Here is a 19,571-nt window from a genome sequence, read left to right as displayed (position 1 = left end):
TATGGCTGAGCGTCCCTGTTTTCTAACTTGCCTTATTTTTAAACATGAATTGTTTCTGCTTTGATATGTCAGGTTGTTTTCTTTGTTTGCTTCAGAAATGTGATAAGAAAAACTCATCTATAACCGCAGTGAGTGGGAAAGGTAATCGAAGTTTTAATGAAAACACAGCAGCAGCAACAATGGGAAGTTGAATGGCCAAGGTCAGCCACCAGCCAAAGGTGTTCAGACAAATTCACTCTCTCAGATGCAATGCAGACATTTATACTGACATAGAAAAGTTAACATTTGCTAGAGCTCAACTATCCAGTCAATGGGAGGAGTGCATGCATATTAGAAATGAGAATACAGCTCCCCATGAATGGTTACAATAGCTGATATCAGCAGGGCAAAACTCTAGATTTCACACTGAGTTGGGCAATCGCTTAACCTGCTTATGTCTCGAGTTACCAGCATGTTAGATGGATATAATAACTATCTCCCTCACAGAGACATTGTGATGTTTATTAAAGGCTAGATGCAGACACCCTCCCTCTCCTTGCTTAATACCACACTCCATCCTTCGTCCTATTAATGTCAATGGGACTATTTCTGGGATAAGGTATTAAGCAGGAGTAAGAGCAGCAAGATCAGGCTGGTAATGTTTGTAAAGCATTTTGAGATTCTCAGATGAAAGACACCATGGGCCAAATCCCAAAGTTCTTATTCAGTTTTTAATCCACCCTTATTCATGCAGAACACCAACTGATTTCAGTACCGGCTTTGATGCATACAGACTTCAGGATCTGGTCCTATGTAAATATTATTATTTATATAGAGCTGACTCCTGAGGGACTCAGAGTATCTACAACTTGCATTGATTTCAATGGAAGCTGCAGGTACTATGCACACCTCAGCATTTGGCCTGTGGTGAATAATATAGGGAAATGGCTTGAGCCCAACCTTGAATCTCAGTATTGTATATAAATTTAAGTGCGTTCACTTTAATGACAGCTGTACGTATGTCAGTAACACACTGACAAAAAGGTCCCAATTGACTTCCCTTGGTGTTGTGTGCAGGACTGTGGGCCCTTAATTTGATTTTTGTTTTTGAAGAAAAGGCCAGCTCTCTCTCTCTCTCTCTCTCTCACTACTGCACCATTGAAATGTAGCTCATTTCAGTAGGAGCTGAAATCACTGGAAAAAAAAATCTTCAAACATCAAACCACAGTACATTTTGGCACAGAACTGGAGGTTCCAGAAAAACTCCCTATCACACCACACACTGTAATGCATCCAAAAGGGACTAGTACAATTTTTGGTATGAAGCCAACGGTCAGTGGATCTTCCACATGAACCGTGTCAGTTTACAAAGTGGCAGGTGGAAACTTAGCAGAGCAGCTACTGATAGTGCTGGTGGGAGGTTTTCCACTAATTCCACATGCACCACTTGGAATATATACATTTATATACTTTGCACAATCAATTCACTTGTGAGCCAAGAACTTGCATGCAAAGTTTTAACCTTGAGAAAGGTTCCCTTAGGAAACTGGCCATTTTCTAGAGTAGAAAACATTTGGAAGCCATCTGTTTCTAAAAGATGGGAGGCGTGAGGAATGGTCTCCAATCTGTGGAACAGGGAGGATTTGAGTAATGGGGAGGTGGTTTTGGAGTTTTCCCTGAAAAAGAGTACTAACCTTGCTCCCTGATGCCCCAAAACTTTCCTATCATATGTTTCCACCAGCCCACCTCCTCTGCCAGTTCTCAAGCTGACTATGGGGCAATGAACCATAGGGGAGAGCTGGGTTAGTTGAGATAATATCTGCCAGGGTCAGGGAGGGAACCAGTCTGGTTCTAGAACAGGGAGAGTGCAGGAGCTGGCAACAGATTAGGCAAGGTGGGTGTGTTCTGGGGACTGTGGGGCAATTAAGGGAGCTAAGAGGAGATTGTGTCTCTTCTAGAGAAGGAGAAGGCAGGACTTGCAACAGAGAAAGGTCAAAGTGCCTGTAGATGCCCAGATACCATAGTGACGGGAGACTTTATAAAAACCTAGATGGGAAAAAAAAAGCCCTAGATCGTTGTGCAGAGGGAAGGGGGAGTGCGAGTTATGATTGAAAAATGTATATACACTTTTTCTAAGGGTTTTAAAAAGAATTTCCAGTACACCCAACCATCTGAAATTCCTTGGGTTGGGAGGATTGAGGGAATTCTTCCCCCAAAATGGATGAAGTATTGCAATTGGTACAGAGATTACTGAACAGAGGCTTTTGTTTCCTGAAATAACAGCACTTTCTAAAGGACGCTGCTATGTACCACTACAATAACGATTGCTGTATGGATATGCTGTCTTATAGGCCTCATTGCTGCATGGATATGCTGTCTTATAGGCCTCATTGCTGCATGGATATGCTGTCTTATAGGCATCATGGTCACATTCTAAGTATTTTTTGGATGAAATTCATCATAGAGGCTTCTACTGAAATGGAACGATAGCAGTTCTGGTCCGGTTAGGTGCGGCTCAAGCACTCAGAGGGACTCCAGAATCTGTGCATTGTGGAGCTCAATGGGACCCCAGGTCTGTACCCCCTGCTTATTTGAGTCTGGGAACTCTGCCTCCAATTGAAGGACATGGAGGAAACTCCGTGATGGAAACCATGCAGTTTTTGCTGACCTAATAAGCCCTCCCATGAGCTTTTCCACCAGTGTATGCAAACCATTAATCATACAATGTACTCTAATGTATCCATTAACAATAGCTTTAATAGCAATAGACACTGCTGCATCAATCAATAGCCAGAATCCTCTTTCAGGAGCATTTTTGATCCCATAGACTTCTATAATCTTGTTCTCCTGCTCATGTTTAGTTGAGACCAGCAAAGCAAATCCCACGGTAGCGTAAGTTAAATCTGAAGGCTTATGCACTAGAACACCAAGCATTAGATCGTGCTCAATGTTCCAGATTAATGAGCCCCTGAAGAAGCAAAGGGAATGCGTTTGCTCAGAGGCAGGTATGCTTTGCTGCGACTAGTTTTGGGTCTAATTTTGCCTTGCATGCTCACACAATTCCCTTTTAGTCTATGGTAAGCCCTGGGTACAGAGTGAAGGGAGAATTTGTCCCTTTGTTCCTAACAGGATACTGCGAGTGAATGTATGCTCATGAAAGATGTACTACAGATCAAGCAAGTGAAGTCCTCTGTTTAGCCGCAGAACAGATACCACAAAGTCGGTGACACTTCAAGCTTACCAACACAGCCCATCCTATGCATCTCAGTCCTAACCTAGAGGAGCCAGTTCTCAGGGTGAGACAGGAGAGAAGTCTCCCTTCCCCATCCAGTCTTTGATTTTTTTTTGCTGACACTGCCAAAGGAAGTTACATCTATTGTGGTGGATTTCTGTGCTGGTGACATCAGTCAACATCAATATTCCAATGAGTAACCCAGGGGTATAGGGCTCTATATCCCATTACCAATGCCCTGGACTGCTATTAATGTATGCCCTGAAGTCATTGCTACATAAGCAGTGGTTATCATTCTGTTAGACAACAGATTGCCTCGCTGAATTTATACCTGTGTTTTTATTTCCCACTGAGAAAAATTCTGCTTGTGGATACAAGTCTGCAATGCCTGATGACTTTAGTGGGAGCTCTGTGGGTACCTGAGGGTAAAATTTGGCCTACTTGATTACAGGGTGAAAATCTGGAGCATTATAATTTTATATTCAGAGAAGTTAACATTAAGCTGCTGGGTGAGATTTGTTTTTATATGTAGATTGTCACCAATATGGAATAATGGGTTTCAAGGAGTGAGGAAGCACACCAAACTATAATATAAGCACCCCCAAGAGTTGCAATTGCATTTATCAGGTTCTTGCTTCTCTAGCATTGCAACATTCACAGAAAAGTAAGTCGCCAGTAGCTAAATGTTCTAGACAACATCTTATATGGCATATCATATGCAGAAACAAATTGTCTGGTAATTCATTGTTAGGCTGACATGCTGTGTCTCTGAGACATTAACGGTAGTTGAGACAATTTTGTAATTTGTTGCAGATATTGTATAGGCTTTAAAATGATCAAGCATACAGGAGGATTTACAGATCAGAACAATAAAACAGTTTCCTATCATGGTGATAACTAATGCAAAGACTGTGTTTTCTGAGCATTCCAAAAGCTATAAACATGAAATAGCACCGGACATAAATATTCTAACAAAAGACCAAGAAGTTATCATGCACTGTCAAATTAAAGCTTCTAAAAATCTGTGAACCGGGCACAGTTTCAAAAAGCATGCTAGAAAAGAAATACATGTAATTTTGCCACTGAAAAGGTAGCGCCTTTCTCCTACTCTTTACTGAGGTCTTCCCTATGTTTTAAATCAACCGATTCATGAAAGGTATCATCAAATACAAGAGGTCAGGAAAATAGTGCCACTTAACAGATCTCTCTTGCTAACAGTATGCTGCAAAATAAATTGAGCCCTGACATTGCACACCTCCATTGTAGATAACCTATACATTCTGAAGATACAGTAAGAAATTATTCTATAGTACATATTTAATAATAATTTTAAAAAGTCTACCTTAGTCACAATCTCTGGCCAGTAGCGAAATATTGACATGTTACTAGAATAAAGGCTGATATTAACTCTTTCATGTAACAAACAGAAATCAGCATCTTCCAACAAGTTTCTGTGAGAACCATTTGCACCAAGAAAAAAAAGTAAATATGCTAATTTCACAAATGGAGTTTGACAAGCAGTCTTGGCAAAACAAAGCACAAACATAACATTTCACAGGTACAGTTACCATGCAAATGCATGTTGAGTTTGTTATTGTTTTTAACCCCAAATCACAATTAGCATGCAGATTTTTATTCCCCAACTACTGTAATAGATATTGTCTTGGTAATGTACCTCTTTGGTGTAACCATAACCATTTAGGCAAGATTATACCACCTTGGGAAAGAATACAAGCAAAACCTGCTCATATGTATACAGTATTTACACAGTGTGCCTTTAAAAAACAAAACGTGTTACATAGATTCGCAAACACAACTCTGTCAAAAATTAATTTTTAACCTTAAGAAATAGATTTTAAACTACAAGGCCACCCCATTTGTTATGAACAATTTTAAAAAGTTCCCACCCCTAAAAATTTGCCAATATATTTCCTCATTTATAACAGTCTTACCAACTCTCTAACACAGTTGACCCTTATGAAATAGCAACTAACAAATCTTACGTTTCTTAAATGCACAATAGAACGGAATCTGGGATAGGTACAGTACACTTCTTAAATGTATAACTTGGTGGAGCAAAATAACCTTAAATAATCCATTTGTCAGTTTAAGTGGTCCATGGCATCTTTGTTCAGGCAGAGGCTTCTGCTGTTCATTGGTGAGTTCTGGCTTTTGTTGGCACTAGCTCCAAGACCACACACTTTTGTGTTCAGAACTGAACATAACAGTAATTCACAGAATAGTGCGAGATCCTTGTTTCTCAAAAATGGGTAGGAGCCATACGTTCAGTATTCCCTCATCTAAGTGAGGCTGCAGCTTAAAAGCAGCACCTTTGGCCAACAACAACAAAAAATATTCCAATGTGAAGTAGAATTTTGTATGTTAATTTAAGCAACTGCAACAGGAGCCTTAACTCGCAGTGTCTTTTCTGAGCGCGATCTCCTTCCTGAACTTTATACAACGGAGCCCTTTGAAGAAGACAAATGAATTGACTGAATCCGTGTCGCCAACGTCCTCTGTAAGTCTTGTAGTACATTCTGACCAGACGTGTCTCCATTCTTGTCATACAATAACTGTTTGAAAGCTTCATTTTCAATGAGGACCATCATATTTTTTAGAAAGTAGCCTTCACAATAGGAGGACAGTTCTGTGACTCCAAGAAACTACAAAAAGTGGGGATTAAAGAAAGGTAATCACTCTGATAGGTATGGGTTAATAAATACTGTTCATGAGAAGTAAAGATTACAAACTGCACACAAACTATACTAGCTACGTTTTTCAGACGGGAACATTGACACCCACATATATGTGTGTGTCAAGTGATATTTCACATTGTTTGCTTCAAATGACAAATTCCAGACTTAAGACTACGTCAATAAAGTAAGGTCACCTTGGAGGCAAAATTCCAAGGATGAAATTCAGGCCCCATACAAATCAATGGGATTTGTGTCATGCATGTCATTGGGGCCAGGATTTGGCCCCAAAGTTTCCACCACCAAAACCAGTAGATTTGGGGAGATCTACTAGAGGCCAGGTCTAGCAACACTGTCTCCCAGTATTCCCGCCAAGCATGACACACCTGACCGGCACCACCATCAGAAGTAACTGCTTAAAGACATGTACCCTAGGCCTGGGGTGAAATACCTCCAGCTGGAAAATAGCTGCATGTGAAGTATGTTGTTTTTGGGACCACTACATTCCTTTACACTCAGTGTATCCCATCTTGCTTGCGAGTAAGCAAGCACTACGTGATTCACTAGAGCACAGGAAGTAGCAGTTGCCTCATAAGAAGTAGTGAGCAAATGGCCTGATCCTGAGTTTATGCAAGTAGTAGCCCTGAGCATTCCAGTCAAGGACTAGGCCCTGAGCGTGTTCTGCAAAGCACACAGAAAAGTGCTCCATGGATCCACCAGCCTGGGCAAACTCCTGGTGTGTTTGAGCTCTGAGAACAAATGGAAAGCTTTGGACATGCTAGTGGATGGAGCTGCCAGGAGGCCTATGCAACCCAGAACTGTAGATGGCTTTTCCTATCTTCAGCCTTGGGATCTTTACTCTGCAGAGTCTAGAAAGTAGGGTCCATAGTACAGGCCCACCACTAAATTAACATAATCTGTGGATGACACAAATGTTGACTCCAAAATAAGGGACAGTTCAGGGCAGGTTAGGAGCTTTCTAAAGGAGAACATTATTTTGGATCTGGAAGGTCAGATGCTTAGCTGGTGTAAACTGAAGTAGCTTCACTGAAATCAGGGAGTTGTGTTAATTTACACCATCTGAGGATCTGAATCAGAGACTGGATTAATTTTCTTTGGTGGATTTACTGTTCTCTTAAGATTTCACTCCATTCTTCTTTACTCCTCCTTCCGTTCTCCTTACTCTATTTCAATGTACAGTACATTGCAGTGAGGAAATAATATATTTCTCTTTTCTTTCTTATTATTAATCTGATCCCCAGCTGGCATGTTGGGGAAGTGCTGAATATTATTATGTGTACTCTCAAAACTCCTATTGACCTCACTGAAAGTTTGGGGTATGCATGGAAAGCATGACTGGTACCTTGTAGAAACTAATCAACCAGTGTCACCAATGCAATTTGCCAAATCACATGGCTTTTCTCTGGAGAGAGCACACAGTAAAGAGAACCTGGCGTAAAAATGAAAACTTGAAAGCTATGCTAATCAAATGACCATTTCTTCCTAAGGTCCTTTATAATCACAGGAATAGAAAGTCCTCAGCAACCATCTAAATGAACTGAATATTCAGAATATAACACTATCCCATGCCACAGAGTTAACTAATGCACCTGTGATCTGGGGACACTCTATGCCAGCAGAAGACAAGAAATAGAGGCTGCTTGTAAAACCTGCATTCTGAGCAGGGTGAGAAGAACTAAATATTGAAATGTGAACAATTTAACAATTTACAGACCATCAAGTCTGAAGTGAAGGGTCTTGGTCTCATAAGTCTGCCATATAGACATACCTTCCACTGGCAGAATTCAGTGACAGCTCCATGCATTGAGCACTTGCTGGATCTGGCCCACAGAAGTGAACTAGGGCCCAGATTCAGCATGTGCCCAACCTTGCCTTCAGTGGGGTTACTCACATGCTTAAGTGAACTGCTGAATTGGGGCCTACAGAGATAAAAAATCCAGTGTAGTTTATCTCACTTTTTGAAGAAAAGGCCCAAGAGTTGAAATCAAAATTGAAATGATTCTTTTTAACTAGAATTAAAAACCCCTGCTAAATCCAGAAGTTGTCTCATAAGCTGGGAAATAAATCAGGTGCCTTTCAAGGTGGAGGATTATTCTGTTCCTTCATTTGTTTCTATCACAAAAGATAGGCCTTGAGATACACTTCATATATAACTCATTTTCAGGAATGAAATGTTTTCCTATTTCAAAAGTTGATGGCATACCTATGCACATCAAATGCATAGCATTATATATTGGCAATACATGACTGTGAGAAATAAAGATTTGATCAGCAGGAGTTGGGAATGGCCTGTGGATCACCTCAAACGAGTGCTGATCAAATCCCTAGGTCACACCACACCATTAGCTCTTTTGTACATGCCACATGTTACAGAAAAATAATTTTAGGAATGCTTGTAACATATTTTTATTGGGACTTTATTTTGTATCCCTCCACCTGCCAAGCCTTAGTTAATGTGAGTTCCACTATACAATGCTTCAAAGGAGAGGAAAAAATAAAACTAAAAAATGTAAAACACCTAAAGTAGTTTTTCTAAGTCTAAAAACATCATGCTTTAATATCCTATAATTCAGGACCACTGGGAGGATTATGGAATCCTGGATTCAACTGGGAAGCTGGGCATTTTTCCTCTCCAATGGTATAAAAGTCTCATTACTATCCCTGCAGGGTTGTAAGACATTAGACTTTGACAATGTGTCATTTTTAGATACAGAAAAGCTGTCAGCTACTAAGGCCAAGTACTACTCATCATGAACCTCCAGTGAGGGTAATGTTAGTGGGAATATCCCCATTTGCAAGAGGAAGGAAGGCAAGATTACTTTTTTTTAAAGGCAACTGTTTGAAATGGCTTAGGGATGTGGAATGTTACAATAAGTCCCAGAGAGTGGCCTATAGGGACAGATGATGAGGTCATAGATATGTGACAAATTGCACAAGCATGTGATACATTTATCACTGCCTATCACCTGGCGATGAACTTCACACAGTCGGGGTAGACAGACATGCATGCACACACGTACAATTGTTTTACCTTGGCATGGTTGTAAATATCCACACAGTTTTCTGTGTTTATACTTTTTGCACAGATGATCTCACAGTGTCGTTGCAAAGCTTCAAGCTGGAAAAATTTAGCAGCAGAGAGAAGCTAAACAGCAGATAAAAAAAGTGTTAGGACCGTATTAAACAGTATCATTTCCTTGCTATTTTATTACATTTATACACAGACTTATAATTAATTACGTTTAATTTAATTTAATTATCAGTCATTTAACTGCCATAATAAGAAGGTTCTTTTGCTGATTTTACCCTTTTTGGTGTTACAAAGGGAAGTAACATAACAGCTTAAACTATGACGAGCGGCTGTTGGTAAGTGATGAGTGGAAAACAGAACATTCAGATCCAGATGCTGCCATTTTGGGGGTGTGGGACAGAAGTGTATAAGTTCCCCTGATCTCTGGGCACTATCGAGGAAGCAGCATAACCATCAGAGCCTACAGCCCTTCCACAAATGTGACTCTGAAGAATCTGCCCAGCTACACGTTAGAAACGAACAGCCAGGGTTCAACCCTGCTTTTTGCATTAGCACAAACAGAAGTTATGGGATTGATGTAGGAATTACAGGGTGAAAACCTATGGCATGTGTTTTGCAGGTGGTTAGATTAGACAACTGCAATAGTCCCTTCCAGCCTTAAAATCTATGAAACCAGGTGGGTTCAAACCTCTTATCTCAGCTGGTGGAAGAGGGTAGTGCAGGCAGAGCTCCACCCAATCCCTTTTCTGGAAGGTAGGCAGGGGTTCTTCAGCACTACGCAGTTTGCTCTGATCAATACACATATATGAGGTTGAGCTGGGACCTCTATCTATTTTTAGCCATTTATATAACACTTATCACTGGGAATACCCGACAAAGTGCTGCTCAGTGGAACCCAACAGTGCCCTCACACTGCAGGCCAGGGCTGTTAGGAAAAAACTGTTAGAAAGTTGTTCTGGCCCTGTCCATCCACTCACCTCCAGCTCCCCTAAATAATCCCCTAAATAAATCCAAAATCTGGAAAATCTGCAGTGCTGATGTGACAGCAGCCATATGGCCCCAATTATGAATTGCAGCAAAGATTTCAGTATTTCCTGTGCTTCTTGTTACCACATTTATAATAAAGCAAGTTGCTAAATATAACTTTAGAAAACTAGGGCCGTATCCAGGCTCCAGCTGCCACTGTGGCTCAAGGAGTCAGACCTGTGATCCACAAGGGCTCTTAAACCACAGGAAACAAAGGGAATCCTGAGGGATTAGGAGCCTTCTCTTAGGCAGCTGCATAGTCTTTTCAAGGCTGCTCAACCCCCCCCGTTTTGTCCAACACAGCTGCCATATTTGACAGTAAAGCCCATGGGAATGCCCTCAGAGGGGGCCATGTGCCGGGCTTGGACACCCATATAAGGCCAAATAGGCCTTTCTCTTTCCCCATCCAGTCAACTGTTGGGGAGGTCTATATTTATATAGTCTCGATTCAGAAAGAGGGAGGGGGTGTTACCTAGCTGATTATGTGTATAGATCTGTATCTGTAAAGCTGTTGTCCTATCTAGTTTGAGAACACTTTTTGTCGGAAGAGTTAGGGTTTATCGGCCTCTTTGCAAAGTTGTGGGAATGAATTTGAAAAATAACAGCTGGTTTTAGTAAGAGAAAGGAAGTTAATTCAACTGAGCTTAGTTAAAACTGTGCCACTGAACTGGAGAGGACTAATTCCAGTTTTGTCTACTTATACAAATACTCCCCCCTCCAAAACTTCCTCAGCAGGATTATTATAAGCATTACGATACCCACCAAAATAGACTCTCATTGGCCAATCATACCCAATTGCTGCCAGTTTCCGGTAGCACTATCTCTGTCAAAACATCTTGCTTGGGTGTCTCACACTGCACAATAATATAGTGGCAGATTCTATATAACCCCTCTACCCCTCTGATACTATATAGTTTGTGCACTATGATTTTTACCAACTGTATAAATATCAGTGATTTTAATATTTAGTGTCCTATATTAGTTTTACCTGATATAACCTGAAAGCTGTGGATATGAAAGCTTCCAGTTCAGATTGGCGAGGAAGTTGCCCAAATATGCCTTAGTTTGTGTTTTATTGGGAGCCACTTGGTTGAACAATGGCTGATAATAACAATGCGCAGAATTTTGGAAGGAGATCACTTAAAATCCATACAAGTTATGCACATTTGGCTGGGGAGAGGATGAGTCAGATTCAATATTTTTTGTGGGGGAGGGCAGGTGGAGGGGGAAGATGAAAAGTGTAACTGGACTCCTTGGACAGGAGGATATGCTTTTGGGATAAAAAAATATTCCCCCTTCCTTCCATCTCAGGAGGCAGTTTAAAGGTCCCAATTCAGCAACACAGTTAAGCATCTGGCTACTTGAAGCTGAACTTTGACTTCAGTGGAACTACTCACATGCTTAAAGTTAGGCATATGCTTGCATATCTTCCTGAATGAGGAACTACACATGAGATTATTCTACTTTTCTGGACATTTGACTCCTAGCTAACAACCCCAGAGACACAGCTTGGAAAGGGGAATAGACTGATTTAGCGGCAAGAGACATCCTATTAAGACTAAGAGAATGAGGCTGTTGTACCATGCTGAGGGAAAGATTTCCAAATTTTGTAACACAAGCTTTTTGCTCTACTAGAAGAGCTTTTCAGAGTGTCTGGCCAGACATTTTAGTTCAAATTATCTTTTGCTTTGAGGTTTTTCCTCTCTCTTTTCTGTCCTATGTCTAATAAAACCTACTTTTATTTATGTTAACTGGAATTGGGGGTGGAGGCTGCAAGCTGGGTATTCATAATGGTGGCACCTCAGTGAAGATCAACTCTGAACTCAGGGAAGCAGGAAGAAGTGGTGGAGAGACAGTCTGAGACTGGAGGAAGAAATGAAAGCAGGTTTTGATTCCTTTCCTCAAAAAGTGCAGACAGATGCCACTGTAGCCATGGGGAAAACTAAACAATCTGGTGAACAGTTATGTGCTGTTTGCCAACGCTTGATGGAGACCATTTCCATGTGCAGCTATGTGACCACTGGAGAGATCACTTATTGTAACTCCCATTGGAATGGAGTAAAATACTTCTTACCTCCATTATTTCATTATTCTTAATCAGGAGTGATTCTGCACCGCCATAGTAAAGATACTGCATAACCAGCTGAAACAAAACAAAGAGACTGTTTGCTTATGAAAAGCAGACAACACATGTTCACTACATAAGTCTTCCTTTCATTGTCCTGCCTCCCTTTGCTTCAGCGGTCATTGTCATTAGTGTAACATGGGGAGGCTCACAGAACCATATCATTCCTGCTTGAGTAAAACACACGCAAGTGAAGAGGTTACTCTGAAAAATAAGCCGCTTTGGAAAAGCCACTCATGAGCACCATTTTTAACTTTGCATCATGGGAATGGTGTGGTGGGGGAAGGCGTGTGAGGCTACCAAACAATGTGCAGGGCTACGGATTTGTCAGTCAAACTGGTCAAAAACCTGCAGGGGTCAGGCCATACATGGATATCTTCTCTGTCTCTGCACAGTTCTAGGTGTCTCTTCACAGGTAGCAAGGCTTCTCTCCCAATCCCTATTAGCCACAGTGCTGTGACTCTCCAAAGAGGTTCAGGTAGCTCACAGGACAAGTTGATCCCGGCTCATTCATTTTCTGATACCGTTTTTACACCACTTATTCAGGAGAACATGCCACATATAGTGGCTGTTTCCTGATTTCTTCCCTTTCTGGGAAACCACACCCCCTCCTTCCCACACTTCTATAGGCAAGCATGGTTGGTGAGAAGGTTTGTGCTGGGGTTTTGCATTGTAACATGGGCCAAATAATATTTCTCCTCAGGAAACTTAGATTAAGTTTAAATGTTATTGCAGGCAGCTGTAAGTGACACTGAAAAATATCTGCAGCTCTAACAGTCAGTAAATGGAACTGTCATTGCTCTGGTTAAAATAAACTTTTCTTAGGCATGCAAGGTCTTGAATACACTGCATCTAGCCTAATATGTGAGACAGTAAGTTTGGCTCCACATTTTCACAGAAGGAATTACAAAATTTGAGTAAACAAATATTGCTAGGAAAAGAAAGGCCTCTACATCCTCCCGGCTTGTGTGTGCAAATGCAGGAATACCAAACATGAGAAAAAAGAACTCAAAAGTCTATGCAAATGTTCCACTGAAATGCACTGCTCTGTCTTCAAAGACTACAGAAGTGAAATATACACAGTTAAATCTAGTCACTTACATGTTATTTGACTGCAATCAGCATGATAATGCAGGTTACTATATAAAGGGAGTTGAGGCCTTTGCTTATGAAACCACTACTCTAAGGTATGATATGTCTCATTTACTAAATGTAATTTCATTAATTTGTGCAGGGTACATACAATTGTTGATGACACACATTCCATTCGGATGGTATGTGGGCACAGACTTTACCTGAAATATGGGGTACTTCACATAGCTGATCTCAATACAAGTGTTCTCAGCTGAGGGTTTGCTAGATAGCAGTGCTTTAAACCTAAATAAAAATGAGCAAGATTGAAATACCACACTACAATTACCTTTCTGCTGAAATAGAGCAAAGTGGAAGGGAGGCGACCATCAATTACTGTGAAAATAGGACATTAGAACGTGGAGAAGCTTACCGGGATTTATATCCTGAAATATATGATGGTTTATATACTGCAGGGAGTTTGTCTACACCATAATTGGGAGCATGAATGCAGCATGGCATACCCGTGCTAGCTTTAATCTAGTTAGCACAACTCTCAAAATAGCAATGAAGACGTGGCAGCGTGGACCCCCGTGCAGGCTAGCAAAGCGAGTTCATACCAACTTGTGGGCAGGCTTGTACAGCCCATGCTGCTCCACCATCATTGCTATTTTTAGCCAAGCTAGCTAGATGAAAGCGAGCCCAGGTATGCCTGCTTGAGCTGCAATCACTTCTTCGATTGCAGTGTAGACGCCCCCTTAGAGGCATGTCACTAAATTCAAAGTGAAATTAGGAAACCTCATTGATTAGGACATTTCATTCTGAGTTTCTGGAAAATGTATAAGACAGTTACCTTTTCAGGAACTGGTGTTCTTTGAGATGTGTTGCTTTGTCTATTCCACAATAGGTGTGTGTGCTCGCCACGTGCACTGGTGCCGGAAGTTTTCCCCCTAGCAGTACCCGTAGGGGGGGAGCCCGCCTCCCCCCGCAACCCCTGGAGTGGCGCCTGCCTGGCGTGGTATAAGGGGAGCTGTGCGCTCCCCCCCACCCTCAGTTCCTTCTTGCCGCCAGTGAAGGTGCGTCGGAACTGCTCCACTCCAGCTTTGCTGTTGTTCGTCCCCAGAACTGTTCGTTCGTTCTGTATTAGTACCTGTAGTTAGTTAGCTGTTTAGTTAGTTTAGTTAGTCAGTGAACCCAGGCCGGGGCATGCCCCGTGCCCCGGAGTTTAAGTTGTGCAGCTCTACAGCTAACTAACTACAGGTACTGACACTGAATGAACGAACAGTTTGGGGGATGAGCTACAGCAAAGCTGGAGCAGAGCAGTTCCGACGCACCTTCACTGGCGGCAAGAAGGAACTGAGGGTGGGGGGAGCGCACAGCTCCCCTTATACTGCGCCAGGCAGGCGCCATTCCAGGGGTCGCGGGGGGTGCTTCCCCCTATGGGTACTGCTAGGGGGAAAAACGTCTGGCACTGGTGCCTGTGGCAAGCACGCATGCCTACTGTGGAATACACATGAGCAATCACTCGAAGAACTAATTTTGTGAAAAAACCTACCTAGGAAATATAAATGCTGTGCCCACTTGGAACTTATTACAGGATCAGGGACTGACTGTTTCTTTGAATGTAGATAGCGCCATTTTTGAGTAAAACCTGCAATTTTTAAAAATTCAGAATTTCTTCTTGGATTGATATCAGCTTGCATTTTAAATATTTGCAGCTTTTTTTCCCTCTCGCATCTCCATTGTCCTGGCTTGCAAGATGGCCAGTACAAAATGTTTAAGATTCTACATAAAGAAGTTTAATACTTTAATGCAGATTTAAAACAATAGTTTGGGGAAGGGGAGAGAAAGAACTGGATGGATCGCTGTTCTCAGAATGTTAAAATTCTCACTTCAACCACAGATTTGGACATAAAAGCAGAGTAGAATTCATTTAAGTTAATTGTAATTGTATGTGATATTTATACAGATATGTAGATATTTACCTATAAATCTAGGATTTTAGCTTTTAAAAATGTTTAAATTACTAGACTGTAATTGACAACTTTAGACACTGAAGACCTCTTTTCGGCCCTGATTCGAGAAAACATTTCTATTCAGGACAGCACATAAGCATTGGCCTAGACGGGGGACAGACTTAAGCAAAGGTCTAAATGCTTTCCTGAATCAGGGCTTGAATGCACATCATCGTGCACAGGACAGCTAAGCAAGGACAGCAAATGTGCAGTCTTCCAAATGTGTCATACCTTTGTTTTCGAAGGACTGCCTTTTCAACGCACCTCTGCTAAGTCTGGCAGCTTTTGCTGGTGCTTTTTGTTATCAGGGACATATCTCCACTTGAAACTAGTCTGAGACCACCACTCAGTTCACAAGCAGCCAACAGATAGTAAATGCTTTCATTCACAACCAGCACTGGCTGTATTCAAACCAGTACCTCTTGTTTGCTATGTTTTTTGCCTTTGAGGCATCTCACAATATTCAGGCTAACCTTTTAACTCTTGACATTTTATTTCATGACTCAGAGCATTCTCTTATGTGCCTATCTTCCTTCTCAGTGCTAATCCATGGCAGACAATGCAATTTCTTTTTTGATTGCCATATTAGGGCTGGTACAGCTTGTATGTGTGTGTATAAATGTAGTATTTTAATTAGGCGTTGACAGCCAAATAATTATCTCCTACCACATAAAACAAAAGAAAGCTGAGAATCATGAAACGGCAGTCTACAAAATTTTGTCTGAGAAGGGTGATATACACAGGTACCCTCTCAATGATATTTTCTTTGTAAATCCAGCTGCAGGTAAGGGTACCAGGTTCCTTACACTTGTTTATAGGTATCTACATTTAAAGGTGTGTTTCCTAGATAGCAGGAAATAATTTCCTAGGTTAATAATTCAATATTTTTGGGGGGAGGGGGAAGGGTGAGGAATGCCTTGCCCCAGCTCCTTCCTGCTCTCCAAGGGATACTTGCAAGTTTGGACTTCAAGTGCCACTATTTTTCTCTCAAAAGTAGAAAGTATGATGACAAGAAAGAGATTTTCCCACTCCCTGAAGTTGTAACCCAAACCTTCCACCCAATGCATGGTTAAGACAATGGGCTGGATTCATCATAGATAGTAGCGATGAAATCCTGCCTCACTGAAGCCGATGGGAGTTTTACTATTGTCTTCAACAGGACCAGAATTTCATCCCCAACATTTTCCAAAAGTTGACCTTCTGAATATGTTGCAAGCCCAGCTTATCCGTTAAGACAAATATCTGCTGGAGTGTGGCCTAGTTGCATCAATTTAACTAAAATAGGTTTAAAACCCAGTTTAGTTAAATGGGTGCAAACTGCTGTATGGATACATTTATATCTGTTTAAAACTGGCTATATTGATTAGATTGCACCTGTATATTTACAAACGCCTGTTAAATTGAAATAAGCCATTCAAACCAAAATAAGAGTGCCTACACACAAAATTTGCACTGGGTTAGCTAATATATACCTTTAGTTAAACTGATGCAAGTTTGTGTATAGACTAGGCCTGTGACTCGGAGACGAAGGAAACCCTGCTTGAAGCTGGTTTAGAGCTGTTGTTCCAGGTTCCAGTCTTTGGAGTAGGGGATTGACAATGAATGCTGCCACTGGAAGTTGCCTGGTATGTTTCTGTACATTTAATTCCATTTTAAAAAATGTAAACTCTCCCAATGGGTTGTGTAATGGACACTTCTATAAATAAAATGCATACAGGAAACGTGCAAAGGAGGGTTTGGCCATTCAATGTATATGAAAACGGAGCATAAAAGGAGTGTGAATCTTTCATTACTAGGGCCCTGATCCTGCAACGAGCTTCATGCAAGTGAATTCCTGTGTTCAAAGGGAGCCCCATTGACTTCTGCACAGGTGCAAGGGTTTGCAAGCATGGAGCGCATTACAAGATTGGGGCATAGAGCCCGTCATTTGTTAAATGTCCTACAAACCAATCAGAACCATGCTGTCAAGAAAATACTCTCTAAACAAACCCAAAGACTGAAGCCCATTACCTGAATCATTAGTGCCAACAAATCTCAACAGCAGAAAAGATCAAATTATTTGCATTTATTAAAAAAAATACACCTGTACATTTACCTTGGGGATGCAGTAAATAGTAACACTCGATGTGCATAAAATGGTCTTCCTTCCACCAGAAATGTAACATCTGACATCTCTTTATTGTTAAGAAAATGGGGATCTGGAATCACAAAAGGAAAAGAAAAACTTTAGTTGGGAACAGGTGAAATGTATAGAAAGCATTTTCCTGTTTTTGTGAGAAAAGACAATGGCTTAAGGGGACATGTTTTTAAATGAGAAAAGCCTGTGAAGCTGGTTTGAATAGTCCGAGGTGGAAGATATATTGATATTCTAACAGAATCTGTACAAAGTCAATTAAAAAACTCTGAAAGTCATTTTTTATCTCATATAAGATAACAGTCATCCATCACATGCAGTTCTTTCTAGACTTTGGCTGAACTTTGAACTGCTCCCTAGTCCTGTTCTCCCTCTGCACCTAGTGACATCTGTACTTAAGCAGACACAAGAGGCCCTGAGTCTCATGTACATTAAGGCCCTTTTACACCACTCTGGCTGTGTGGCCTGAGTGTAAAGGAATCAGACCCAAAAGTAACTTGCAAAACTGCAGGTCCAATCCTGGGCATCCAAAGACACCTATAGATTTCAATGGAAATTTTAGGCGAGTAAGAAATGCAGGATTGGGCCCCAGACCAGTTTTTCCAATTCTGCGTTTTATAGTTTGGTGTGCTCTGTCTTCTGGCCACGACGACTGCCTAGTATATAGAAGAATGCAGTGGCTCCAGAGCACTCAAACGGAAATCACATTTCTGCTGCCAGAGTTCTTGCAGCAATGCTTAGAAACCCAAAGACTTACTTTATTTCAATCATTTTCCTTAGCGTTTACCTCTTTCCTTTCTTTTGATCTCTCCAAATCCTAGGACAGCACTCTGTGAACATTGTGATCTGCACCTCACCTGTGACTTACCTAAACGAGAGGTCTGCTTTCGTTTGATTTCAACAAGCTTTGGAATAGGATAAGGTCCATAGCAATGAGTGAAAATGACAGACAGTTGCTGACTTATCACTTCATTCTATACAAAAGAAATAAATACAAGTATAAGCTTGTGGGTTAACAGGTACAAGCTCAAATCATTCCCGAGAGTTCCCTGAATAGTGCGCAATTCTAAGGTGACCAAATTGTGGTCACCAAAAGCTCTGTCAAAAATTTTGATTTACAATTATCAATTCTTCTTATCCAATCCCCCATCATCCACATTTTTGTTGTTGCTCCCTCCCAATATGCATCACTTAAATGAAAAACTCCTCTACCAGAAGCCTTTTTTTATCCAGATAAATTCCATATCAACTGCTCCCTTCAGATAAGCAGAGTTCTACAGAAATATGGATTTAATTTCATTATTAAAATTCATTTTTACTGTAAAATGACTAAGCTGGCTTTTTAAAATGGTTTATTTTCTTTTTTAGGAGAACAAATGTTACTAAATAAACATATCTGCAATGTGCGAATGCTCCTGAAAACAGACCCTACTTTGTATGTTGATAGCTGTTTTATATCTTGTAATATAATTTCTTAATTTAATTCTAGTTATGTCTCTGATGTAATTTTGTATCCTTTTCACTGGTATTTACCCTATTGGTGTTATTCTAGCTTCTGTAAACAAGGAAGGATTGTCTAATGATGCAGCCACTAATCTGAGTCTCGCAGCTGGGTTCAGTTCTTGGCTCTCCCACAAGTTTCCTGTGTGATCTTGGGTAAGTAATTTACAGGTAAATTTTCAAAAATGTCTAAGTGCCTTAAGAGTTTAAGTCCCATTTTCAAAGGTTTTTAGGTGCTTAAAGATGCAAATAGGCGCCTAGGGGGATTTTCAAAAGTGCCTAGGTGACTAACACCCACTGCTTTCAATGGGAGTTAAGTGTTTTGGAAAATCTCACTAGGCAACTATAGGCACCTAAATACTTTAAAGATCTGGTCCTTCGGCCTTTAGGAGCCTACATGTCACTGAAAGTCAATGGGACTTTGGCTCCTAAGTGGCTAAATCAGTTTTGAAAATGGGACTATATGCTTCTGAAAATGTCAGATTTCTGCTGGTGAAAAAGGGGCCAGCTTCACTGAAGTTAATGGACTACTATGTCAATTAACATAAGCAGAGACTATGGCCCTTAATCCCTCTGGGCCTCAGTTCCTATCTGTAAAATGGGGATAACTGTACTTCCTTGCTTCACAGGGCTGTTGCAAGAATAAATGTATTAAAGATTGTGAGGAGCTCAGATACTACAGTGATGGAGGCCACAGAAATAGCCAGGTAGATATAAAATAAACATAACATTAAAAATGTGAGT

The 19,571-nt window shown here is 40.9% G+C and overlaps 1 protein-coding gene across 1 annotated transcript in view; it reads right to left on the bottom strand.

Moving 5' to 3' along the window:
* Positions 1–1,132: 1,132 nt before the first annotated feature.
* ABTB3 (ankyrin repeat and BTB domain containing 3) overlaps positions 1,133–19,571 on the bottom strand; it is a 279,093-nt gene continuing 260,654 nt past the window's right edge. Inside the window, exons 12-17 of the mRNA XM_073324534.1 lie at positions 18,196–18,301; positions 17,289–17,391; positions 13,403–13,484; positions 12,057–12,125; positions 8,957–9,070; positions 1,133–5,874 (exon numbers count right to left, since the gene is read on the bottom strand). Coding sequence (XP_073180635.1) covers positions 5,665–5,874; positions 8,957–9,070; positions 12,057–12,125; positions 13,403–13,484; positions 17,289–17,391; positions 18,196–18,301 — 684 coding nt within the window. The 3' untranslated portion in view covers positions 1,133–5,664. The remainder of the gene's footprint in view (positions 5,875–8,956; positions 9,071–12,056; positions 12,126–13,402; positions 13,485–17,288; positions 17,392–18,195; positions 18,302–19,571) is intronic.

The sequence above is a fragment of the Lepidochelys kempii genome, chromosome 1 (genome assembly GCF_965140265.1).
Source record: "Lepidochelys kempii isolate rLepKem1 chromosome 1, rLepKem1.hap2, whole genome shotgun sequence".
In the NCBI taxonomy this organism is placed as follows: Eukaryota; Metazoa; Chordata; order Testudines; family Cheloniidae; genus Lepidochelys; species Lepidochelys kempii.
This window is presented reverse-complemented; position numbering and strand designations above follow the sequence as displayed.